This window comes from Microtus pennsylvanicus, chromosome 3, assembly GCF_037038515.1.
Source record: "Microtus pennsylvanicus isolate mMicPen1 chromosome 3, mMicPen1.hap1, whole genome shotgun sequence".
In the NCBI taxonomy this organism is placed as follows: Eukaryota; Metazoa; Chordata; class Mammalia; order Rodentia; family Cricetidae; genus Microtus; species Microtus pennsylvanicus.
The window spans coordinates 112,045,372-112,072,741 of record NC_134581.1 but is presented as its reverse complement, the minus strand read 5'-3'; the positions used below and the strand labels follow the sequence as shown (position 1 = coordinate 112,072,741).

The window sequence follows — 27,370 nt, the reverse complement described above, 5'->3', positions numbered from 1 at the left end:
ATACTATATCTGGATGAATGCCATAATTTTGGGCACTTTTTTTTAGCTAATAAGTGTAGATGTTTACTAAGCTCTCAGATAAGTTGACATAGGCCCACAACACCGAAGTTGAAACCTGATGTAGCCAATGCTCACTTTATCAAAATGCTCTCTTTTGTTTCTTCTTTTCATTTTCTTCTTTATCTTCTTTGATTTCAGCAACATCTCTATTTCTTCAGGATTTAGACTCTTAAGAGATGATCTTACCTCATGACAACAAGTTAAATGTTTTGGCCCCTTGACTGGTCTCCTTCAAGAAGTGCCTTGATCATCGCTTTGATGATCAGATCATCAGTGCAGTTGTTCTCTAGAAACTCACACACTGACTTGCTGCCCAGACTAAGTCTTGGTGCCTAGACGATGGCATTGGCCTTCCAGGCACAGTGTGTGCCAAGCAGGTCATTCTAATAGAGTCTGGAGGTGCCATCCAAGTCAAAACCCACAATCAGGGCAGAGAAGTCAGATGGCCTCTGTCCATTGCTTTGAGTATAGCACTGCTTTAGACTGGCAATGTAGCTGGCAATGTCTACAGTGACTGGATCCTCCCCAGTCAGACAGTGACTCTGGCACTCTACCCATGCCCTGTTGATGAATATCCTTGCATCAGCAGTGAGGCCTGCAGAGGCCAAGCAGACATTATAGTCCAAAGCACAGATCTTCTGTACTGTTCTTTCATTTTGTAGCTTACTCATTGACTTTTTTCCACATCAAGAACAACAATGTCCCTTCACTGAACACTTGCATGGTGGAGCCCTTTTTGACCAATCTCGTGCATAGTTTACATGGAGGAGGTGGCCTTTGGTGAGAAGACAGTGGTGGCTAGGCTGTAACTCATCAATGCAGACCAACTTTTGACATTTTTATTCAGGATTAAATATATATGATTTTTTTCCAGCTTTATATTTTGTGAGTATTTATGTCTTTCATATCTCTTTTACTGTAATTTGTATTATCAAACTTTTCAAACTTTAACTAAATCATTAATCCAGTTAAATTTAATAGTGTGGTAGAATTTGATGACTATAAGGAAAAAATGTAATCAGTATTGAATCATTTATTGACCAGGTCATGTCATGCTGACCTCACCTGTGCCAGGCACCATGCTATTCCCTAGAGACTCAAAGTTGAATCTATTTTATCAAGTCTTCATCAGATGCTGGGTGTGAAATCAAGTAAACATAATCTGACCATGTACAGATTCTTCTGGAAAAATCAGCTGAAAACTATGCCCTCCCCATACAGAATGTAAGTACAATGTGTATTTAAGAACAGAAAAGGTTACAATGAACATAAAAAATGATGCTCACCAAAGGGAAGGTGGGCAAACTGTTGCGAGTCGGAGAGCATGCAATTGATGGTCCTGATGCAGGGAAGAGCATGGATGGTGCAGAGCTTTGTGGTGGAAGAACAGGCAAATGGAGGAATCCTTCCTGGCCTTTGGAGAAGAAAATGCCACCTAGAGAAAAAACACTAGTCAGCATCGTTAACGCTGTGCAGTAAAACAAGGAGTAAAAGCCAGGTGGTACTGGTGCATGGCTTTAATCCCAGCACTTGTGAGGCAGAGGTAAGGGGAGCTTAGTGAGTTCAAGGTCAGCCTCATCTACAAAATGATTTCCAGGACAACCAGGAATACACAGAGAAACCCTGTCTTGAAAAACAAACAAGCAAAAAAATATATAGGAGTACTGGGATGATTTGATGATCTGAGACAAAGACACAGTGAAATGCATAAAACCGGAAGAAGCGTTATCACGGCAGACCACACTAGAGTTATCACGGCAGACCACCCTAGAGTTATTATCAGAGCAGACCACACTAGAGTTATCACGGCAGACCACCCTAGAGTTATTATCAGAGCAGACCACACTAGAGTTATCACGGCAGACCACCCTAGAGTTATTATCAGAGCAGACCACACTAGAGTTATCACGGCAGACCACACTAGAGTTATCACGGCAGACCACACTAGAGTTATCATGGCAGACCACACTAGAGTATCACGGCAGACCACCCTAGAGTCATCAGAGCAGACCACACTAGAGTTATCACGGCAGACCACACTAGAGTATCACGGCAGACCACCCTAGAGTCATCGGAGCAGACCACACTAGAGTTATCACGGCAGACCACACTAGAGTTATCACGGCAGACCACACTAGAGTTATCACGGCAGACCACACTAGAGTATCACGGCAGACCACCCTAGAGGCATGCAAAGTAAATAGAGAGGAGCATATGTCTGATTCTCACTTCTGTGGTTGTCATAAACTATCCTAACAAAAAAGCAACATGAGGCAGGAAAAGGTTTATTTTCACAGAAGACTGAAACTCAAAGCAAACTGTCTCATCACGTCCACAGTCAAAAGTGAAGAGAAATGAATGCATACATGCTACCTGCTTGCTTGCTTAGCCAGGTCTCTTCACTCATCCATTCATGTCTAGCCTAGGGAATGGTCCAGCCTACAGTAGGCTAGATCAATTAACAGTTGAGACAACTCCACAGTTGTGCACAAAGGCCAACATGATTAAGACCCTTCCTCAGTGATTCTTATAATGGAATGTTGACATTTACAACTAATCACCACCACATACTATGGCAGATGGAGTAAGTGAAGGCTAGGAAAACAGACATGAGTAGTGTGGCCATGGTTGGCTGAAACTTAACCTGAATGGCAGGGTGGCAGAACAGCCTGGTACTATTCACAACAAGCAGGACTGTGCAAGCTGGGCAGTACTCTCAGAGGCATCACGGTGTACAGAGATTTGCCAGCAAGAGTACACTACATGAATTTAACTGAGGTGTATAAATCAAGCTTCAAAACAGCAATGACCTTGTTCAGCCAAGGGAGTCATGACTAGCCTATTTTCTTCAGTACAGTGTGTGTGTGTGTGTGTGTGTGTGTGTGTGTGTGTGTGTGTGTGTGAGTGTGTGTGAGAAAGAGAGAGAGAGAGAGAGCGCGCTTTGGTGTTGTGTATTCACATATCCGTGCCTTGCCTCCAGGGTATTCTGAGTTTCATTTGTTTACTTTTATTGAAAGGACCTATCATTTCCTATCAAGCATCAAGTCACAAGGAACAAAGCAGCCTTTATTTGCCAAAGGTTTCAGTCTGAGAAGTGAGGGAAAAGGGAGAGAATTAGTGTTTCAAGAGGAGTCAATATATAATGGCCCATGAAAAATTTTCCATCAGAATGCCTAAGAAATTTGTTTATCCTATCTTCATTCCAACCTTACAAAATAAATGTTAATCTTAATTTTAATTTCTTACATCTAAACATCTGCCTACGAAATAAACAAGAAAAAAACCTACTTCTCATAATTATTCACCAGTAATAACCATAATAACCATTGTAACACTTTTCTCTCTACACAGCAAAATGCTGCCATTATACCTTACAAAACAGCATCTTCAGCAGTAGCCATGAGCTGGTCTGTAATATAACAGTGGACACCGACATTCTATCAGTCTCTAATAGGTATTTTGAGATCCAGCTCTTATAAATGTTATCACCTTGGTATATGTATTGAAATTCCTTTTTCTTTTGTTTCACTTTGCTTTCGTTTGGTTCGCAGTGCTAGAGACAGGCTCAGAATATTGTGCATGCTTTGCTCATGTCTATCACTGAGCCACATCGCAAGCCCTTGTAATAATACAAGACATGAGCAACATCCCCAGTATGAGTCTTTGCAAGGCATGCCACACACTAACAATTCCCCTAGTAGAGGAAAAGAGCAATATTTTTGCATTTTAATTATTGTTTATGGAACATTTCCATATGTGAGTGTGTGGGATTCATGTAGTTTATTAATTAAAAGGACCTTTGGTGATGTGTTTTGAGGTCATTCGAAAAAATGGTCACTAAAGGCATGGCAGTATTTGGCAGTGTGGCCTTGTTGGAGGAAGCGTGTCACTGTGGATGTGGGTTTTGATGTCTCATATATGCTCAAGCCACACCTAGTGTCTCAGACCACTTCTTATTGCCTGCAAGTCAAGATGTAGGAAATTGGGTTACTTCTCCAGCACCTCATCTTCCTGAATGTCACCATGTCCCACCATGTCTGCCTGCGTGTCACGTCACCATGTCCCACCATGATGATTGTGGACTGAAGTTCTGAAAATGTAAGCCAGCTTCAATGAAATGATGTTTTCTTTATAAGTTGCTGTGGTCATGGTGTCTTTTCACCGCAGTAGAGACCCTAACTAAAATAGAAGTTGGTACCAGGGACTGGGGCATTGCTGTAATACGTCTGGCCATGCTGTTGTCTGAAGGAATAAAGACTTCAGGAGTTTGGGTTACAAAAGCAGCGGAATACTTTCAAGTGCTGCTTACTAGGCTATAGTAGTAGGAACATGGAAAGCAGTGGTGCTAAGACTGATTTAAACTGTGAGGGACTGGTTAAAGAGATTTCAAAGGAGAAGAATTTTACTATGTTGCCTAGAGGCCATTCTTATGCTATTTTGGTGAAGAAAGTGGCTACTTTTTGTCCTTGTCAGAAAAGTTTTTCTGAGGCTAAAGTGGAGAGTTTTGGATTAATTCAATTGGCAGAGGAAATCTCAGAACAGCCTAGCATAGACTCTGTTGTGTGGTTACTCCTGTTAACTCTGATGAAGCAAACCGAGAAAGGAAATTTGAGGAGAAAAGGAGCACCAGAAAGTAAAGTGGAGCTAAATCCTGTGTTTAAGAAGATGAACAATGTAAGAAATGGAACAGAGGGAGTGCTGACCTCAGGGCACAACCCCACCCAGCTAAGTTTCCAAATTGTGAAAGGAATTAAAGAAAAGCTTAAAGCCAGATGTGGTGGTTCACACCTTCCATGGCAGCACTCAGAAGACAGAGGCTGGCAGACCTCTGAGTCTGAGGTCAGCCTGGTCTAGAGATCCGGTTTCAGGACTGCCAAGTGTAGTCAATGAAGAAATCCACCAAAACCATAAAATTGGTGAAGACCATGTTTCAGGTCCAACAAGTAGCAAAAGTTAGCGCCTACGCCACATGGTTCTGGAGTTAATGATAGAAGAAAAGAGTGATAGAATTTGCCTCCATGTCTGAGGAAAGCCACCGAGGCCAGTCATGTGCCAGGGGTCCCTGAATGGAGGCCCAGAGAGGTCATCGTGTGAAGCTGTGAAGGTGAAACCTAGTTTGTCGTGGACACCCCAAAGTGTTGGGAATGCCAAAGTCATGAGATACCTGCCAAGGAGAGCTGCTAACTATGTAACCAGACCTAGAGAAAGAAGTGTTTGTAGTCAGCAAAGCTGAGAGGAGTCGGGGGTTTGAAGAGACTTTTGACATCAGGTATGGAGATGGAAAGTTTGGAGTTTGCCCAGCTGGTTTTTGGTCTTGCTTTGGTCCAGTATTTCCTCACCATGTTCCTTTCCGAAATTTTGGAATGGTAATGAATATCCTGTGTCACTATATGTTGGGAGTATGATCTTTATTTTCCAGGGAATTACAGCTAAGATACTGCATGAATCTCAGAAGGGACTTTGAACTTTAGATTTTTAAATAAGTTTGAGACTGTTATAGACTTGGGGGACTTTTGAAGTTGGACTGAATGCATTTTTGCATTATAATAAAGCTACAAGCTTTTGGGGGCCAGGGAATAGATGTGGTCCATTTGAGAGAAAATGACTCCCAAAGGGAGTGGCATTCTTAGGAGGTATGACTTTTGTTGAAGTGGAAGTTTGTCATTGTGGAGGCAGGCTTTGAGGTCTCATATGCTCAATTTGCACCTTGTCTGCCTGTATGCCACCATGTACCACTGTGATGACAATGGACTAAACTTGTGAAAATGTAAACCACTCCAATTAAATGCTTTTGCTTTATAAGAGTTGTTGTGGTCATGGTGTGTCTTCACAGCAATAGAAACCCTAGGACAGGTTGGTTAGAACTAGAGATGGTAAGAAAAGACTGACATTCAAGTGGGCTAACTTACAAAATAACTAATTTCTAGTATTTATTTCTATAAACTGAATGATGAAATACACAGGAGAAAGATCCAAGTTATAATTAAGCAATGTGCACTTTAGTTGTTTGTATTGCTATAACACAATAACAAGACAGCTTATGAAAAAAAACAGACATTTCATTTATTTCCTCATAGTTTTGGAAACCAGGAAGTCTAAGATCAGGGTACCAGCAGATCTGATATCTGGTGAGGGCCATTTCCTGAGTTACTGATGGCACCTTGTCATCATGCCCTAAGTTGGTAGAAAATGCTAAGAGTACCTCTAGGTGTTCCTTCATAGAGTCACTAATTTGTCCATGAGGATTCCACTCTTTTGACCTAAGTATCTCTCCGATGATTGTTCTCCCTTGTAAGATCAGCATGCAGCTTATGATTTCAACATACAGCATTAAAGGGAACAAAAATATCTCACTCTTGCACAGAGATTTTGGAATAGTGAAGAAATGAGTAAAGACTTCTACATAGAACTTCTTCTGGGAACTAAGATTCCTTTGTGGCTGTGACATGCTGTGATGGTTAGCACTATTGGTTTCATGTGATCTACACTGTCTAGAAGACAGCCTTTGGCATGGTCTCTGGAGGACTGTATAGGGTAACTTCACTGAGGTGGGAAGATCCATACTATGTGGCCTGCATCATTCTCTGGACTGGGATCCTGATCTGAACAAAAAGGATAAAGATAATTGAGCGTGGGGTTGATCACACCCCTCTTCCAGTCTGTAAGTGTAATGTGGCCAGCCAGCCATCCTCTTGCTCTGGCCATGGCCGTGCCATTTTTACCCAGATGGAACTTTCTTCTTTCCATTGTTTCTTATCAGGTTGTGTCTTTTGTGACAGCAGAAGAAAGCCTGCTAATAATGCTCCCAAAGCGGGTTTTTCTATTAACACCATATAGACTACCCCAGGAGGGAACAATAGACATGCCAAATGACTCATGACTGCTTCAGAGAGCTCAGCATTCACCCAAACTAAAGGCACCTCTTACTTTGTATGTGATAAACTCATCACCCTTATACTTTAAGTCACTGTTATCTTTGTCCTCAGTCCTTGCCAGCTTGGATTAAGGAACAAGATTATTAGGTAGCTGAACATATGGTTCTGTTTCAATTGAGGAGAAGCTCTCTCCTGTGGTCATGTTTGCTATGGTCTGGAGAGTGAACCACAATAGCCATGCTTTCATTTTCAAATAGGAATTTGTTAAGTATATAGCAAACCAATGTAAAGAGCAGATAGAGACAGAGCAGACAGCAAAACGCCATCAACTCCAGAGGTTGTATAGCATCACACAGAGGTGGCTGGGTGCATTGGCTCAGAAAGCAAACAAAAGTAGCATTATCAAATCTGGAATTCCCAAACATCCAGAAGAAATTGACTGGCGGACTTGAAGCTGTCAGCTTGAGAGCCTGGCTGAGCCTTCCCTTCGTGGCTGAACCTCCAGTTTCTCTTTCCCACATTTTGATTTTGTACTGCATTCCCAATAGTAAACTCTGTTGTAGCTGTGCCCAAGGACACATTTTAACTCTTGGGTCTTTTTGCTGCTCCTCGTCACAGAGTTAGGGTGTCCACCCCACCCCTGTGCAGAGTCTTAGGACAGACCAGCGAAGGCCTTTTTGCTCACACAGTCCTTTTACCTATACGTCAAAACAGCACTTGACAGTTTGTCAAAATGATAAATATTGTAGTGCAAAACCCCAGTAGGACTCACACAAAAATTATTCCTGAGAGCTTCTCTTTGAAAACTGATAAATCAAGAGAAAATACGTTTCTCCTGAGGTTTTGGACACTGTAGCACAAACATGAAATCAGGAGAAAAACCCAGCTGGTATTCAATATGGCATTTTCATATGAACTCTTTACACACATCAAAGGATGCTGTGTGACTCTATTTTTAGGCAAAATTAAAAATAGAAACAGATGAATATCCAAATTAAACAACCATGCAAATTTTTCATGTGATATTGCAATTAAGTGTAATGTTCCATTCTGCAGAGTTCTGGTATACTAACCCCTAGGTAGTTTCAAATTTAGTCAGGTTCACACTTATGAGATCTCTATTTTATTCAGAATATAGTTTTTAAGTCTAGTGTAAAGACATACATGCTAAAAAAGCATGCTTTGGAATGTAATGTTTTATTTAAGGAGAACGTTAAATCCACGTATTTCTCATGAGCGCAGGTGTTCTCGGCTGCTTGCCTGTTCTCCAGTGCAGGGGTGCTGTGCTGCCTTCTCCTGCCAAGTCCTCAGTGGTTACCTGTAGCCCTTCAGTTTTCAAGTTGCTCTTTTTCCTACATCAACTTCTATCACAGCTACATTTTACACCCAAGATTCTAAGAATGAACAGAATCACCATTTGTTTCCTGCCAATCTAAGAAGAAAAAGAGAACCTTGTTGCATTCTCTGGCTTTTCATAGCCTGGTTTCCATGGCAATCTCAGAGGATCATTTATTGATAAGTCTAAGCTGTATAATATACTAGTAAAATGATAGCTGGATACATTCATTTGTAACAGTGTGAGTCCAAATGCAAGTCCTCATATGGAGACTCCAAGGTCTTCGAAGCCATCTATGCCCTCCAGTATTGATTCAGAAGTATGGGTCCCCTAAGTAATGAGTTGTCTTGATTTTTTTTTAGTGAACATTTTAGGACGTAATGTTATTTTAAAGGCTAACACCTAATGCTGGAGAATTTGTCCACATTTCCTGTTCATTACTTTATCATCCTTGGCTGCTAGATACAACTATGTATTTATTCTCCTTAAAATCCACCAGCTTTTGACAAGCAGATTCTAAGCATTGTCACAATGTGAGATTTACTTCAGTCTCTCAGAAGTTTGAGAATTTTGTGACAAATTGAGGTATTTCCTGATTTCTGCTGGCTTTGGTTTTCTTCTGTGGGCAGTGAATGTAGAGCATCAGTAACAAATCACAATAAAGTTACTGTGTGCATCATCCCAGCTTTGTGGTCTCATAGGCTACTTGATTCTTTACCAGCAAACATGGACACATCTTTGGATATATTTGCATCTTAAGATTTATTACATTTTTATGATTTGTCTGTATCTCACCATGTTCCATTATTCACAGAGACATTACAAATGGTAGTCAAATATCCAAGTATGTTATATACATGCATACTTTGCAACATTAAAATGATATCTGAGATGGAAGTCAAATTAGGAACTGTCTTCTTACCATGACTAAATTGACATATACCAAAATCATGGGCTATCATGGGTGTGCTGTTCACGCAGGTCCAGGAAATGAAGACGCAGAGACACCTTGAGAATGAATTTAGTTTTAGCAGCTGCAGGTGTCCCCAACCTTGGTAGACTGAGGCACTTTCCCTTAGCCATTCAGCTTTTTTATTTTTCCTGATATTTACACATTAATATGTAGATTTTCATATCTCAAAATGACCTGAATGAAGCCCCAAAAATACAGTGCCAAAGGCAAATACCTGACTCAGGAGGTACTGCGTGGTTTTCAGGTTTCCCCCCTAACCAAGTTTTACATAGGCTTTGTATCCATGGGGAAACTCTCAGACAAGATTCACATAGGGTAGCAAAAGGTATCGGTAACACAAAGGATGGACTAGGGCTGGGTGCTGACTCTGGAGCTAGGCCAGGTATGGTATATACATAAATATTCATTCAAGTAATCATGAACATCTTTTTTGACTGGCCAATCCCATACCAGAGTTTGCTATGCTTCTGTAAACTGTTCTTCCCAGAATCATATATTTAATCCCTGTTCCTAGCTGGTAGCATTGCATTAGAATGTTCTGGAACCTTAAGTGGTGGACAGTATGTCACTGGGACGCAGGCCTTCTGAGGACTATCTGGTCTCTGGAACCTTCCTGTCTTCCTCTCTGTGCTTCCTGCCTGCTGGGAGGTGAACGTTTCTCTACTGTCACAATATCATGTCCCCATATTCTTGCTCAGGTCATGTGGCCAAGAAATATATCCTCTGAAACCTTAAGCTGTGATTATTCTTTATTTCCTCATACTGTGTTGCTCACAGTAATGAGAAATGTTACTAACATATCTTTACTCAACTGATTGATTCCACCTAAAACATACCCTTATAAAATAATTTCATTAAAAAATCTATTCTATACCCTGGTTTGCAGAACTATGAGCTTGTGTGTGCATATGTGTTTCTGTGTGTGTATGTGTGTTCATGTGTGCCTATGTGTGCATGTGCATACATTTGCATGTGTGTAATGTCTGTGTGCATGTGTATGTGTGTGCACTCCACAAATGTGAATGTGTATGCATTCAATCCTGCCAAAATCATCATAAACAGAAAAATTTAATAGTATTACTTAATAGGACAGAGACAGGCAGAGATGAAGACTGTTTGCAGGAAGTGTTGATCCTGCAGCAATTTTTAATTAATCCACTACAGTGGGGATAGTAATGTGGATTCTCACTGTGCGCACGTGCAAGGTGCTAACCACCGTTCCTTCAGGAAGATTGCCCCACTTGCAGTCAGTGGCAGTGGCGGGAGGAGTTTAGTTCATTAACTGCAAGCTTTAGTGAGTAAACAAACATTGAAGAGAAAAAGCATTGACTATGTTCCTTGCTGTTTTTAACTCATATTGTTAAACTTTAATTATCCTCTTTCTCAGAGACTCCAACCCTGTACTTTTTAGGTTAGAAATTAATTGGTAGGAAATTATTTCCTTAAGTTTAATTTCACCAGCCCTTTGTTTTAGGCTCTGTTCTATAATTTACCTCTTCATCTTTAAATAAAGGACCTTTTGCCTTCCTTTATTTTATACTCTCCATTTCCTGTTTCTTTTATACTTTTATGTCTGCATCAATACTCTGCACCAGGTCTTAACAGGCACCATCTTTCATGCTAGGACATTTTATAATATGTTTGTATTTGTTGAACAAGACTGTGGACCTCTTTGTAAGTGGTTGAGTAATAACACTGAAGTAATGTTCTTGTAAAGCACAGAGCTGGAGTTGTATCGGCCTGAGCTTAGAGCTCAAATAGTTTCTGGCACAGAGTGAGAGTCTGTGGAGAGTCAGTCCATCACCTCACTTCTCATATCACATAGTAATAAAAAGCAATCAAGAACCTGATGAATCACCTCCAGCACACACTTTTTTACTTTCTTGTCTGCCTCTTCTGTTCATGCCATGACTTTCCAAGTGGACTGGGCCCTAGTTATCGTTCAGCTAGTTACAAATGAACCTGCAAGTAATCTTCAATAAGAAGTACCCATTTCTGAATTAATATTAAAGCAGGGAGAGCAAGTCCAGTTCTTTCCATGGCATACTCTCAAGGCTAATCTGCTAGCATTTATAGTAAATATGTGCACACAAATGCCAGCTCTCCAGGGTTACAATGGAATTGAATTCCTTACAAAGAAAATATTTAGTCTGATTTATGTTCTTTTGATTAAATTGTATTTTATTTTTTTACTTTATCTTCTGTTATCTGCCCCTCATTATCTCCAGCAACCATCCATCCACATACCATAAGACTGATTTGTTCTGAGTGGCTCCATATGCCCAGACTGGCAAGACATAGAAGTTATGTGGTTGAATAAGACAAGAAATTTTAAATCTGCAATATGATTTTTTTTAACTCTCCCCCCAAACTTTCAAGAAAAGTATAAAGTGCCTTTGAGTATTTTAGTTTTTATCTTAGGTTCTCAGTTGGCTTGGAGGGGAGTCTTTACATAGCTTTAAAATCATCAAAAGATACACTACATTGCTTTTAAATTCAAAGATTAATGTTAATTCCTTTATGACATGTTCAACACAAATAGAAATGCATTATTTTGTGTTACCAGACACTTTTCTAAATTTCTAAGAAATAATTTTTCTAAATAATGTATTTTACCAGTTTGTTTAAACCCATCAGTTTCTGACATTACTGGAAATGACAACAATCAATACCTAATATCACTTTCAAGGGAGCTGGAGAAATGACTCAGTGAGTTAAGTGTTTCTGTGTAAGTGGGAAGCCTGGGTTCCAATCTGCCCAAGTCATGTAAAGTTGGCATTGTAGTGAGTATCTGTAATCCCAGCATGCCTAGCTTAAGATGGGAGTGGGCACAGGAGAGCCAAATAAGCTCCTGGGCTAGCTGGCCTGTGTGTGTACCTATGAATGACCAGGGGGCTTTTATAAGTCAAAGTGGAAGACAAGGACCAACACCCAAGGTGGGTCTCACACACATGCTGCAGGGTCACACTCACACATATGAACAAGTACACACGTAGACACACAAAAAGTAAATTAATGAATTTTTGTTTGGCTTTTCAAGACAAGGTTTCTCTGTGTTACAGTCCTGGCTGTCCTGCAACTAGCTCTTGTAGATCAGGCTGCCTCAAACTCACAGAGATCATCCTGCCTCTGCCTCCCAAGTGCTGGGATTAAAAGTGTGTGCCACCACCTCCCAGCAATGAATGTTTAAAAGTACTGGTTTTAGGGGTAAAACATATCTCATTATTAATACCACATGCTAGATTTATTCCCAGAATTCCACAGTTACTTCAGTGTTCTATTAGCTATGCTCAAATTATTAGTAATTTTGATCCCTGAAACAAAACCCTTATCTGAACCAGACTCTTAAATCCTCTGTCATCCAGCCAGGGATGTGTTGTTAGCTTAGGAAGCCTACACATACCATGTGACCAGTGAGTTAGCCAGGTGAGTTGAAGGGAAGTGGACACAGGGGACAGGGTGAGCTCAAAGATGACGGAACCAGGGGATGGGGTGAGCTCAAGGGAGATGGAACCAGGGGACAGGGTGAGCTCAAAGATGATGGAACCAGAGGACAGGGTGAGCTCAAAGATGACGGAACCAGGGGATGGGGTGAGCTCAGGGAGATGGAACCAGGGGACAGGGTGAGCTCAAAGATGATGGAACCAGGGGACAGGGTGAGCTCAAAGATGATGGAACCAGGGGACAGGGTGAGCTCAAAGATGATGGAACCAGGGGATGGGGTGAGCTCAAGGGAGATGGAAGCCATGGGACAGCTCTAGTGATTCTCTATCAAGTGTTCATTCTTTCTCCCAATCATTTTAGCTCTCCTTGATGAGTTTGCTCCCTGTTAAAATGCTACAAAAATTAATTGCTTAAAATTTGAATAAATCATGATAATCAAGGATGGTGGTACACACCTATATTCCCAGAACTTGTAAGATAAAGGCAAGAAAATAGGGAGTTCAAGGTCATCCTGAGTTACACAGTGAGTTTAAGGTCAGTCTGAGCAACAAGAGATCCTGCCCCCTCCTTCAAATCAAAACAAGTGATAATAATGAAAGTAAAATAGTGGAATCAGTGGCAATGTTTCTCACTTTTGTAAATGTGTAATGGGCTTCCACAACGGCTATGTAGAACCCTCATTTTCATCCCTGTGGTTGCTTAGAAACAGGACTGAGACTATATTTATAAATCTTTTGGATACTTTCTGGGCAATGTGGCAACGACATGGTGTAAGATCATAAAACAGTCTTTGCAAAAATGGAACTTAATATGAAACATGATCAATAAAAACTCAGAGACAGAAATTAGGGTTGATCCTGAAGGTCAGAAAAACAAAACAGCCAGCCACTGGCTGCTCTTACCTCTACCTCAGTCTGAAATGGCCACCCTGCCTCCAGGAATCTCAGAATGAGACTGTGGCTGAGAGCTGTATCCTCCCATTTTATATTTCTTCCCAGTGCTGTGATTAAAGGTACACACCACTGGAATAAAATGCCCAGTTTCTATGACAAACTAATGCAGCTACTGGGATTAAAGGTGTGTGTCACCACTGCCTGGTCTGTAAGACTGACCAATGGGGTTGTTTCACTCTTTGATATTCAGGAAAGCTTTATTTATTAAAATACAAATGAAATGCCACTACAGTAACAATCCCTTTGTGAGCTAAAAATTTCCTAACTGTGTGACTGTGTTTGACTTTGGACGGGTAGCTGAAGAATATAGGTTTGTGACTTCAGCTTCTGACTCTCATCTCTCTTATGAGGATCATGATTCTGACTTGCTGCACTGAACATTTATGAGATGGCAAAACTGCAGGCTGCATCAGTATTTGTATCTATAGAATTAATTATCATTGACTATTTTGTTACTTCAATAACTCAATATTCTCTCTTTGCATTTAATGTCATAAATAATATTATAGTATAAAATTGTGATTAAAAACATTACCAATACTCATGGCTCCATTTCTTCATCATTATTGTATATTGTAATGGATTGCCAAATGTACCTCATGGAACCAATGCTGATTTTTTTCAGCTAAGATAAAAAGTAAGATCCTAGAACATAGAGGTAAATATCATTTTACCTTAGTTTACTGGGTATCAGTAGTGCTATCTTGGAGGAGATTCCAAGGTCAAAGACAGGAAAATGAGTTCAAGGTAGGTCTCAAGTCAAGAAAGTGAAATGAAAAGCCAAATATGGCATGCAGAAGAAAGCAAGGTGACAGGAAGCCCAGTGCAGGTCACAAGACGGCAGGAAGCTTCTCAATCTCAGCGTGTGTCAGAATCACGTGGAAGCCTGGCTGGGCAGAGGATAGTGCAGTCGGGAACACACTGGTGCTTTGGTCAGCCATACAGCAGTGGCTGTCGCCTAGGGGTGACGGTGCTCCAGTGACTCTTCAGGACCTTCAGGACTTGGTGGGAGACCGTGCTTTCTTAAAGGGCTATGGACATAATAGAGGCAGATGACATTATTTTAATTGGATTTTTAAAAGTTAAATCCATAGTTTCAATTTTAAGAATCTACAAATAAGATCCTCCTTCTATTTGAAGATACAAAATAAGGGTCTATACTCCTGCTATGTACATACACATAGGAATTACTATTACGTGTGTTACTATGGATAGCTTATGTTTTTGCTTTAACAGCTCATGCTTGGCTCTGGATAAGACTGCTCTGTAACGTCAGATGCCAGAATCTGTTATTGCTCTGGAGTGACTTTGGACCTCGAGTCATAGATTTCTTGAACTCCAGAATTTCCTTTGTAAAGTGCTGATATTACTTACTGCAGAGGGTTGCCATGGGGATTAAATGCAGAAGTGAATTCAAAGTCACTTATCAGAGTGCCTGGCACATAATAATTGGTCCATAAACATTAGCCATTATTGGAACACCAAAGTAAATGCTTTTGTTCAGGAATGCGATGGTGCACAGTGTTTGTAGTTATCTGGTGTTTAACTGATACGCAGCTCCTATAATTCATTGCTACTCTCCTGCCAAGAGTAACCCTGAGTTGGCATGATATTATAAATTATATGTATACAATATGATTTAAAAGTTAAAGTGTACTGCAAATAGGCAAGAATCAAAAACAAATTTTACACTTAAAAGAGGACACTTTCTTCTATCCATTGATGTTTATTTATTTATTTTATCGGAAGGAGGGTCATTTCAGGACTACTTGTGTCATGGTTCACAAGTTGAGGTCTGAGGACAAACTCTGATGTCCATTATCAGCTTTTGTCTGGTGTGAGATAGTCTCTAGTACTCATTGCTCTATACACAAGGATAGTTGACCCGTGAGTCTCAGGAATTCTCCTGTCTCCAGCTCCCATCTGCCCTTGGAGTATTGGAAATATGGATGTGTCTAGCTGCTTTTGGTTTTCCATGGGCGCTGCAAATCTAAACTCAGGTGCTCATGTTTACACAGAAAGCATTTTCCACATACTCTCCCAAGTTTCCCCACCATTATAAACACCAACTGTGGGACAGATTGCCTGGGTTTGTGTTTTTAATGCACCAGAAACCTCATATGTCAAATAATGACAGTGTTTTTTTATAATCATGCCTATTACAGACAAAACACACATATGCGCATCGACTTGACTCTGGAAATTAAATGAGAAGAGCTGAAAAAAAATGTCTGGCACAAAATAAACACCAGTATAATCTTCTGTTACTCGCACTGAGTTTATATTAATGTAGACTTTGGAAGACACTTGTTTGTAAGAAAACCATGTTAAAAACTGATTGTTTCCTTAGTATTTCAATACAATGCTGTTTGTAAATTCACCATTCTGCAATCGAGTGTTATGTAAAATGATAACCTCCTCCACAGTCTCCCTTCAGATGTGGTTGTCGTTTCTCTTATAACCACAGTTCATATCTTTAAGATAATCTAGCCTGTAATGACGTACTCAGATAGATGTATTTTAGAAAGCTCTTTTCACACAACCTCTCAGTATGGACTTTAATGGTGGCCCTTGACCTCACTGTTGCCAAGTGCTATGGTGTTTCCTCAGTTTGGCCCTGGACTTTGACAGTAAGAGTGTCTCTTTGCAAGGAATCTTAGCTCAAATGTGGTTTCTGTCCTATGGACACTTCTGCTTTCCCAAGCAAGCCTGTTGTCACTTGACACCCAAGCAGATAACTAACACCAAGCTTGACCTCCTCCAAGCTTGACCTCCTCCTGGGCTCTTCAGGATGGATGGCTCCACACCTGGGCTCTGGGGGCTCAGTGTATCTCACACTCTTTCCTCTGGAATCTCTAGGCCTCACATCTCCTCTGCTCACTCCCCTCAGGCCCTGCCACCTATCCTGAAACAGACCAACATTTGTAATTGAATTCCTCATCACTATATCACGTTGAACTTGCATGTCGCCAAACATTTTTTGAAGGTCCCTGGGGTCACACACACCCTGTGGGATGATTAGGATTAATTTTCAATGTGATACTGGGGATACAGGACTCTAGGCACGCCTACAAGGAGCTGTCTAGTTCAAAGTTAATGACAGGGAGTGTCTGTGATGGATTGTTCCTTGCTCTTGGTTGTCGATATTATATGAACACCTGCTTGAAGTTCCTATCATTTGGGGTTTCCAGCAATGATGAACTACAACTTGGAACTGTTAGCCAAATAGCCTTTCTCCCCTAGTGACTTTTGTCAGGACATTTTATCACAGCAGCAAGTAAAGAATGCAAAACGCCCTGCGAGGCCTGTGACTCACATCTGGTCTTACCAAGCCTCTGGTCCATACTTTTGTTATCTGACTTTTACAATATGTCCCTTTTGATTCTGGGACTTATAGCCACCTGCCCTGCTGTGTGAGAACCTCTGTCACGTCTCCCAGGAGATGGCTCTTCAGCAGTACTCTTTGTGTGATTCGTTTTACCTACCGCCAGTGGATTGATCTTCCCTTTGCCAAGCCACTCATTCATCCCAGAGCTTTCCGTTTCCACTCACATCAAGTGCAGATGCTTCAGTGTGTCTCTTCAGTGTTCCCAAATCCGTCTTTAAAGACTGTAGGCTGAGAGTCAAGGTGAACGGTGGCGGACAGGCCTCTGCTGTCCTCTAAGCACGCATCTTATATTCACTTTCCCCTAGTTCTCATGACCTCAGGACAACCAATGCCCTTAGAGTTTACCCCTGCCTCTTAACTTTCTTTTGGGACTTGTTTACATGGTGTGACAAGCATCCACATAATACTTGCAACCACTGGATATTACGCCTGAAAAAGACCAAAGAAACTTGCCCCAAACCCTTTAGTACATAAATGAGGAATCTAGGTATTTAGTTGCCTTTTGAGATGTACGCTTCCTTCTATTTGTGTCATGCATTATGTGTGTGCATTTCTTGCTCCAAATGCTATGCTAGATTTGGATATAATTGGGAGGCACTTAAAGAATACATCTTGTCTTCCTACAGGCCAATCAGTGCGGATGCTTGTCACTCCATGCGTGTGTTCTCTAAGACTTCCTCAGGACAAAATGAGAGAGACAGTGTTCTTCAGTATAAGGGCAAGGGGGAAGAAAGAGAAGAATATCATCTGACAGATGTTTCTAGTTCTTTGAAATAACATTTCTCCTGTCTTAGAGGATGTCTGTTACAGAGCCAGTGCTGTCATCCAGGCCCAGGGAGGCAACCTCAGCTTTTTCAAATGCCACACTGCTCATGTCTGGAACGACTCCCTCTCCTTCAGTCTGACTAAGCTAGGTGCAATGCATTAGCCATCCAGGGAGTTCCAAAGAAAGCTTCCATTTGTACCTCCTCATAGGAGTGCCTGTTGATCACCCTCTCTCTTATTTTAGAAGTTGTAACAGCTGGCTTCAGCAGCCCCACCTTTTAGGCCTTCCCCCAGTCGGGCTCACTTGAATTATAGGCCACAAAGACTTTTTTTTCCCTGTGGAAGGATACAAATAGACTGTGGTTGGAAGTCTACTTATTATGGAATGCAGAAACCCTGAAAATGTCAAGAACTCTAAATGCTGAAACATATCAAATGATATCCACCATGCAGTGTTGCAATTCTGATGATAGCCACCCTCGTCATTTCACAGATTAAATTTACAGGCCCCCAAAATTGACCTCATTTTAGACACTTGGAAAAATCTCAAGTCAGCTGCAGTACTGCACAGTTGGCTATTCACACACGATTCCCACGTTGTCCTTTGGTAATGCAGGAAAACATTATACTTCAAGTTTGATACTAAGACACCAAATTTAGGAGTGTGAAATAATAAGACTCGGAGGATAAGTCCCGGAAGGTTCCACAAGTTCCTGGGTCAGCTCTTGGTGAAGCATGGGTTACAAGCAGGAAGCCTTCAAGAGTGATCAGAGATTCTACTGTGATCTCATCACACAGGCATGATTTACTGAAGCAGTGGCAATGTGAAGTGGATATCCAGCCCCACTGCCATCCTTAGATGTCGGCAAGTCTAGTCTGATTTCCCATAGCTAAATACCTCTTTAACCACATAGCTTTTCTGTAAGAACCCCACAGAAACTTCTCTGTAGTCCCAGGTGTCCCATCATGAAAACAGAGATACTTCTAGCATCTGAATGGCTTGAGGAGAACAGGTCTGGAGCCTATTCCCAGCAACCTAAGACAGAAAGCAAATAAATTATCTATTATAAAGCCTTCAGAAAATAAACAAAGATTGGATCTGTTTATATCCCAGAAAGCCAAATGAGAGATTTCTGGAGTTTATCAGAGAAAAACTCACCTAAAACTTTTGATTTGGACAAATTATAAGTTGCCCTGGATATGATTAGAGTCTCTTCATTTATCTTTTCTCACTAATTCATTCAACCTTATTTATTGAACCCCGCAGCCACTAGAAATACTACCAAACTGAAGTTAATCATTTTATATAACAAAATAAAGACAAGACATGAACTGTTTGGTGATATTCTCTCATTTGATTTCAATCTTGTCTGATTGGATATGTTTGCTTCTCAAGGGTAATGGAGAGAAAAGACCAAAGGTTACAAAGCATGGGCATTAGGAACTGTAAGGCATTTCAGAAAGCAGGCAAAATAGAAACATGGATGTTTTTTGTTGACCCAAGTACACCACTTGGTCTCTATCTTTAAACAAAATCAAGAAGTGCATTGAAATGCCATGTTTTAAATTTTTCTTTTTGTTGTTGTTGTTTTGACTTTTCTGTAAGTGGAGCAGCATACTAATTTCTACAAGTTGTGACTACTAACAGAGGGCAATCACCTCACAGACTTGTACCGAAGAGATGAGAACATCCAGGTGACAGGCCATGGCCACGTGCAGAGTCCTCGCTTCCCCGGCAGCTACCCCCGGAACCTGCTCCTCACATGGCGCCTCCATTCCCAGGAGAAAACACGCATACAGCTGGCCTTTGACCATCAGTTTGGATTAGAGGAAGCAGAAAATGACATCTGTAGGTAAGAGAAAATGATGCTTTTCGGTGTTCTAGTTAAAGTGGGAGGAACTGAATGAAAAACATCACATCGAACATTCTTTTTTTTGTTTTTTTTTTTTTTTGATTTTTTGAGACAGGGTTTCTCTGTAGCTTTGGAGCCTGTCCTGGCACTCGCTCTGTAGACCAGGCTGGCCTCGAACTCATAGAGATCCGCCTGCCCCTGCCTCCCAAGTGCTGGGATTAAAGGCGTGCGCCACCACTGCCCGGCTCGAACATTCTTCTTAAACTGTTTGGAATTACCCAAACATTTCTTATTAGTTCCTTTCCCCTTCCCTATAAAACGCTCACAATCTGAAGATCTCACTTCAGCTTAGTGGCTAGTCACAGTTGTACCTACAAAGAAAAGAGTGGCAAATGTTATATTAACAATAAAATGGTCTTTCTTTCTAAAAAAAAAAAAGTGTTGTGTTGGCAGTGTAGAAGGCCCACAGAAATAGACACTACCATCAATCACAATTACATGTTTCCCTGAGGATAGACTGGGGATCTGTGATTTTCCAAGACCTACAGAGGCCTTTGTGAGACATTAGATGCATCTAATCCAGGTCCCCTGAGCTGCAAACTGTAACCGGGCCACAGTCCGCCACAGGCACAAAGTGTCAAGACCCTGCTTGTTCCAGAGGTCAGGCCTCTGTAACCATGACAGGCAGTGGTGACAGATACTTAGGCCAGGACCTCTCTAGACGTGGGAAGGAAGCCGAGCAACCCTAGTGTCCTTGTGCTCGTCTTCCCTGAACAGGGGAGAAGATGAGAGTCCGCTAATGACCCTCCCTCGTTAACATGCTTATCAGATAAAGTTCAGGCTTCAGCATCTTCCCCCTCGATTATCTCTGTAAGACCTCTGGGGGATTTTCTTTTTCTTCTTCATACTTTACTGGCTGTATTTATTCTGCATTGCCAACGAACTCCTGAACTACTAAATCTTTTCCACAGTTTATTTTCCTCTGAATAATAAAAAGAGGTGCATCCAGCTTGCTTGTCCTTTGTTTCATTTTGATTATGCTGACAGCTTTCATTATGCTGCTGTTTTCCCCCAGAAAATAACAGTATGAACTATCATTTTCTAGGAGCACACAGGGTAATGTATACCAGAAAGCAGAGTCAGATACACACATGGAGAACTAACTAACATCTGCTAAGAAAATAAACTAAAGCTGATCTTCTGTCTTTCAACGTGTGTGTGTGTGTGTGTGTGTGTGTGTGTGTGTGTGTGTTGACAAAAAAAATGGTGAGAGGGACAAAATTTAAATAAAATGCAATTAAAAGAGATTGGAGGAGAGAACATGGTAGATTTGTCTCCACTGAGGACGTCTGCACCATCTCAGCTTCCTTTGCAGTTACTGTGCTAAAATAGCCTGACAATAGGAACTAGTGGCTGAAAAGTCCATTTGGGCTTGCAGCTCAAAGGTGGTAGGGAATTCAAGCAGCTGGTCCCATGGCAATGTCAGTCATGGGATGGGGAGGAATAACCTTCTTGATAGTGTACGATCCAGGGCGCAGGCCCAGGAGTAGTTCCTGTACAGTGAATGTGTCTTCTCACCTCACTAACCAATGGAGATGATTCCCCACATGTGCCCCAAGGTCTACATCCCTAGTGATTCTAAACCTCATCAAATTAACAACTGTGGTCTATGTTCACATACAAAAATATGTGAGCTTGGGAGCTTTGTTTTCTCCACTCTGAACAATTCTCTAACACCTGCCAGGGGTTCTATAGTTAGTTCATTTTATTTCTGGCACGGCCACTCGGGTTTGGCATCCAATGCCACAGAGTTCAATGCCTTAAGTGTCCCCATTGTTAAATGTCAGATGTGGGTCCCTGGCCTTCCATCTTCTGCTCCATGCAATGAACCAGAGCTTCACAGCCCTGCCTTGGCTTTTCTGAGTTGCTACCACAGTCATAGAACTCACAGATGTCCTTGGTGTCACCAATAGTTCCATCATTAGCATAAAATGCGGTGATAACTCCAGAAGCTTTCCTCACTCTCCCACTTGGAAGCCCCAGAGTCTTAGGTGAGCCAGAACGAGGGCCTGATACCTGCTTCCTTATAACAGAAAGCAAGCCACAGATAAATTGGGACTTTGGCCCAGACAATATCCGAGCGAGTCTTATGCGGGCTCACTTTCCAGGCCTTTCATCCATTGAAGCTGCTTCTCAGATTTTTCAGGATGGATTAGAATGGTACAGGACGATGGACGTACACAGAATAGTTAATGGGTCTGTGCTGTGCTTTATAGACTAACACTGAGAGCGATCCTGTGTTAATGTAGACCCAATCGCCCGCTGTTGTGAGAACCGGCATTACTGATTAGCAGGCATAGCCACTTAGCATCATACCCTTTATTTCTAAAAAAGGTCATAAAGAAACGAGGCCCTTTGATCTACGAAGATGTCAATCATGTACTTCTCAAGGAAGTGTTGAGTGGGCAAACTGTTTCACAATGAGTAGTGGTTTGCAATCTTCATATGGTGAATATTAGGACATGTAGCTCAACTTACCTCTAAAATATGTTACATATTACAGCTACTTATTTTTTCCAGAAAACATTCTAGGCTTCATGTTCTCAAAGTTGCTTTTAATTACATAGGACATTGAAACTGTCATAGTGGAGGAAATGAGGGTTCTTTCTGGGTAGACTGATTGAATTTCAAGTTTGCCAAACTTTCCCCCACACAAGCTTTCGGTTTTGCACATTCATTATTGTTTTCAGTTAGTTGGTCATAAGGAATGATGTGTGAGTTTTTTTCTCTAATCAACCTTAGTAAAAACATTAACGGAATCCCATTGTTTCTAGGTATGACTTTGTGGAAGTGGAAGATATCTCTGAAACCAGCACTGTAGTTAGAGGAAGATGGTGTGGCCACAAGGAAACCCCTCCAAGGATAACGTCAAGAACAAACCAGATTAAAATTACATTCAAATCCGATGATTACTTTGTGGCAAAACCTGGATTCAGAATTTATTATTCACTTGTGGTGAGTAGCCAAACTGCTCTGTAATTTGAAAAGACACTGAATTCATAAAGATTATTTTCTGTGATTAAATATAGTACTATGAGGGGGTAATATAGTCAATTCCCTATTTCATGTTTATTCCTTCCCTATGGACAAAATCTTAAAGCCTTCATTTATAGGAAAACCATTTTGGATCTAGTCTGTTAAACTCAGGGCCATGGATTTTGAAAAGAAATAGAAAATAGAAATGGGAAAGGGTCTGTAGAAAGGATGGTCAATTCAATTAAAGCAAGGTAAATATATCTTTTTAAATGGGTGGGAAGTGTGTGTATGAGTGTGTGTGTGTGTGTGTGTGTGTATTAAACATCTTTTAAGAGTTAAAAGAGAAAAAATTATTTCCTGCTTTGATTTGAAAAAGTTGTTCATAAATTCTATCACAGAATTAAAATCCTGCTGATTTTAGCTTAAATCATACCCCAGTGTTGAGAAGGGCCCATGTTGTTGACTAAGAGCTTGAGGGTTAGCAAGCATCTTCAAGACCATGAAGTCCTACTCTGGGCAGAAGAATCTGAATCCTGTTTGATACACTCATGCTTACTTATAACCTACCTTCTACCTAGGCCTCTTGCAGTCATTTCCAGCATGAAATGGTATGAGTGTTTGGAAATATTCAACCTCATAGTACGCTGGATCCACATTAGAGTTAATTCTAGCTGTTGGGTCACATGTGGTCATGAATCTCCATTCCTCTTCCATTCATCTAGCTTAAAGTATGGGTGCCAAGTAGGACACAGTATTCTAAACTTGATTGATCCCTTTGTCTTTTCTGTTTGAATTGAGCTTAGAATAGAAAAATATCTGTTTTTTATCATCCAATGTTTTCTTTCATTGTTCTGAGTTATTAAGCACTAAGTGACTTCTATACCAGAACAGAGTCAAGGAAAAACTAGCAGGAGTTTACACTGGTTCCAGTTTTAATTTAGAACAAAAACATCAATTGTGGTTGAGATTATTACAACTTAAGTGATACTGCTAACCATGGAAATTAAGTGTGAATGTTTAGTTTCTCCATTTCATTCCTCTTTAAGCTATTGTTGCCAGGCAAAGTGGACTTGGCACATTTGGTTGGTGATGAGACGAATGGCTCAGCAAAAAAGCTTTTCTCCTTGAAAGGTCAAGGACTGCTGCTCAAGTACATACGCCCTCTGCAGTGCCTTGGGTGTGCTGCTCAAGTACATACGCCCTCTGCAGTGCCTTGGGTGTGCTGCTCAAGTACATATGCCCTCTGCAGTACCTTGGGTGTGGTTAAGTAACACACTTTACAACCAGAGATGGCTTATTTCTCTTTTTATTTTACTTGTTGTTTATTGTATGTGTGTAAGTGGACATGTCTGTGGGTCTGTTTGCTCATTTAATACTTGTGGAGATTTATGTTCATTTCTATTCCCTACTTTTTAAAACTTTATTTATCTTTGATAATTTCATGCATAAATACAGTGTAATTAAATCGTATGGATCTCTATTTTCCCCTCCAACTACTTGTGAATAACCCCCAAGAATTGCTCGCTCTATCTATCTATCTATCTATCTATCTATCTATCTATCTATCTATCTCCATGCCTTCCTTCTTCCCTCCCTCCAATATTTCACTGAGTTGAATTCCTGCTGCCCATAAATTCATGGGTGTGAGACACCATCCTGTGTGACCTGCTCTGAATTATACCACTGAAAAAAAAACAATTGTCTCTCTCCCCAGTAACCACCAACTGCTAAGAGCTCCTCATTCAAGGCCGGAACCTTATGACATCCTTTCTCTCCGATCTGGAATTCTGGCTGGTTTAGCTCTTATACAGTCCCCCACCACTGCTGTGAGGTCACGAGTGCAATGTCCAGAAGACATTAATTTGTAGCAGTCATCCACAAACTCTGGCTTTTAAAATGTGTCTACCATTTTTTCCACAGTGTTCCCCAAGCCTAGGGATTAGGGTTGTGATTATCTGTCCCATTTAGGGATGAGAATCCCACAGCCTCATATTCTCTGTACGTTAACCAATCTTGAGTCTTTGCTTTAAGTCATCCTGACCGAAAAAGTAGCTCCTTTGAGGAGGAGCGTGCTGCACTATGGATATAAAGTAAGTATTCAGAAGACAGTTTGATACTATGTCTCTTTAGCAAAATAATAGTAATAAGTTCTCTCCAGGGTCTATGACCACCCAGCCACTGCTTCTTGGCCAGGCATACAGCACTATGCATGAGTTTCCACCTTTGATGAAAGCCTGAAATACAACTAGAAATCTGCTGCATACCTTCATCGCATCCAGTCACTATTTTGTCAATAGACAGCTCTTGCCAGACCAGTCATTGCTGTAGTATGTACAGTTCACAGCTGGGTCAGACTGCTGAAGGCTTTTCTCCAGTATAGCCTGCAAAATACCTTGTGGCACCGTGAAAGCAGAAGAGACAGCTTCCCGGTGAGTGTCAGTTGGATTTCTCCAGGCCTTGTAAGCAAAGTGTGTACTGTCTTCCACAATAAGATCTTGCTACCTAGTTCTAATGGATAACCAGGACCAGAGTCTACATTATTTGGGTCAATCTCTGGGGATATACACCACCCATCCAAAAACTTGATAGGGTATAATGTAAATGGACTTTCTTTGGACTGTTAACTCCTAAATAATGACACAGATACTTCTTATTAAGTCTGAAAGCATGGTCTTAGCTTAGGCTTGTTTTCAAATAACTCTTAAAACTTAAATTAACCTGTTTATATTAATCTACATTCGGCTACATGACTCATTAAGCATCCTCCATGCTGTATGCCCAACATCCTCCAAATCCCTCTGACAAGTCTTTGCCTCTCAGATTCTTCCCCCAGATTTCTATCTCTCCCCAGAAGTCTAGCCTATCCTTTCCTGCCTAGCTATTGGCCACTCAGCTCTTTACTAAACTAATCAGAAGGTGCCTTAGGCAGATGAAATAAAACATAGACAAATCTTCACAGTATACAAAAAGATTATCCCACATTTCCCCCTTTTTATGTAAAAAAAAAAGGAAAGGTCTTAACTCAAGCACAGTAAAACTATGTACAGTAAGAATGATTATCTAGTGAGACTTATATTCACAATATCCAGTCCATTTGTATTGGCAAATCGCATGAAAGTACTCTATCTATCCTATCTTGGGGAGTTCAAAGTTTGGTACCTAAATCACTTCCTTTCATAACTTTGTGGAGATCACCCCTTATGTTTTTACATTTTTTACCCTTGCCCTTAGCCTTATTTCCTCACACCCTCACCTTTTTTAGCCCCTTTTACCTTTATGCCTCACCCCTTAAGTCTGATGCTTTGTCCTTACGTCTGATGCCCTTGTGCTCATCTTCCCCTAAGGAATAAAGAAACTTGCAGGAAAACGGTGCCTAAATCAGTCAGACCCATTCCCAAGCTGTGTTCTCTTGTTGTAGAAGTGCTGCCCTGAACCCCGAGAGAGTGCTGGTACTCGGTAGCTTTTGACACCTGGTATCAGACTTCAGAAGTGTCAACCAGCACTAAGTTGGGCTGTACTGAGTTTTCCTCTCTACCTCTCTTCCTTTGTTTCTTCTGATGCTTGGAGGGACCCTCACAGCTGTCTAACTTACCATTTAACGTTGGTTAGAGAATGATCAAAGAGTCTTCGCTATGACACCTAACTAATTGTAGTCATAGTTCTGCAAGACTGCATTTGTGCTGAAATTGTTCTACCTTATCACACTGATATTAGGAGATATCTTTTGGTCTGGGGAGATGGCTCTGTGACTAAATTGCTTGCTTTGCAGTCACGAGGACCTGAATTCAGATCCCCAGCATCCACATACAAGCCAACTATGCTGATGAATACCTATAACCACAGTTATGGGGGACAGAGGCAGGAAGATGTTGGAGGCCTAAGTGCTTACCAGCAAATATAGTCAAAGCACATAGCTCCAGTTTCAGTGAAAGAAACAAAAAAGCTAGTGCCAAGTGTGAGATATACAGTTGTGGTGTATTTGATCTCACTGTGTAAAGACATGTATCTGTCCTTCCTTGCCTGTCTAAGACACTGTCTGATTGGCTTAATGAAGAGCTGAATGGCCAATGACTCAGCAGAAGAGGATATCTTCTGGGTGGAGATAGGAACTCTGGGAAGGTGTGTGAAGTGAGAGAATCACTGGCAAGAGGAGAGCTATTGCTTCACACTGCAAAATGTAGATTAATTTTAATGGGTTAATTTAAGTTATAAGAGCCAGTTGGGAATAAGCAGAAGCTAAGGTCAAGGCTTTCATAATAATAATAATAATAATAATAATAAAAATCTCTGTGTCATTATTTGGGAGCTGGTGGTCCAAAAGAAGTCTGACTATATTTGTGGTCTAATCCTGAGAAAACCCAAAAAAGTTATAGACATATTTCCTAGCAACTCAGGTAGTCCCAGGGACTCTGTATAGGACACAGATCCTTTAAGAGTTCCTGCTGTTCAGCCTACCACTTGAACAACTGGTGCTCTCAGTGGGATATAAGTCTGCCTCAGTGCAGCGTGGCTGAACACAGCTGTTTTGTGCCCCCTTATTTAAGTAATAATAAGCATTCAGATATTTGAGGCATGGGAATTATTTTGAAGGAGTCATCATGTCCCTGGAAAATGGAAAATAGCTGTTAGGAGAAGCTGTGGTACCTTTCTTAACCTCCTTATATCAAGTCTGTCTATTTTCCGACCT

At 41.0% G+C, this 27,370-nt stretch overlaps 1 protein-coding gene and 1 pseudogene across 4 annotated transcripts in view; one reads left to right on the top strand and one right to left on the bottom strand.

Annotated features, from left to right (window-relative positions):
* The window catches only part of Pdgfd (platelet derived growth factor D), a 263,659-nt gene that overhangs the window by 102,853 nt on the left and 133,436 nt on the right, over nt 1–27,370 (top strand). For 2 of the 4 annotated variants that reach the window (XR_012910068.1, XM_075966864.1), the window contains exons 2-3: nt 19,461–19,647; nt 22,482–22,662. Coding sequence is in view for 2 of the 4 variants with exons in the window: in XM_075966864.1 (XP_075822979.1) it covers nt 19,461–19,647; nt 22,482–22,662 (368 nt within the window). In the remaining 2 variants the exon portion in view is untranslated. Of the gene's footprint in view, nt 1–19,442; nt 19,648–22,481; nt 22,663–27,370 lie in introns of all 4 variants that reach the window. The other 2 variants (XR_012910067.1, XM_075966863.1) reach the window with 1 other exon arrangement.
* Nucleotides 140–874, bottom strand: LOC142846688 (proteasome subunit alpha type-7 pseudogene; annotated as a pseudogene).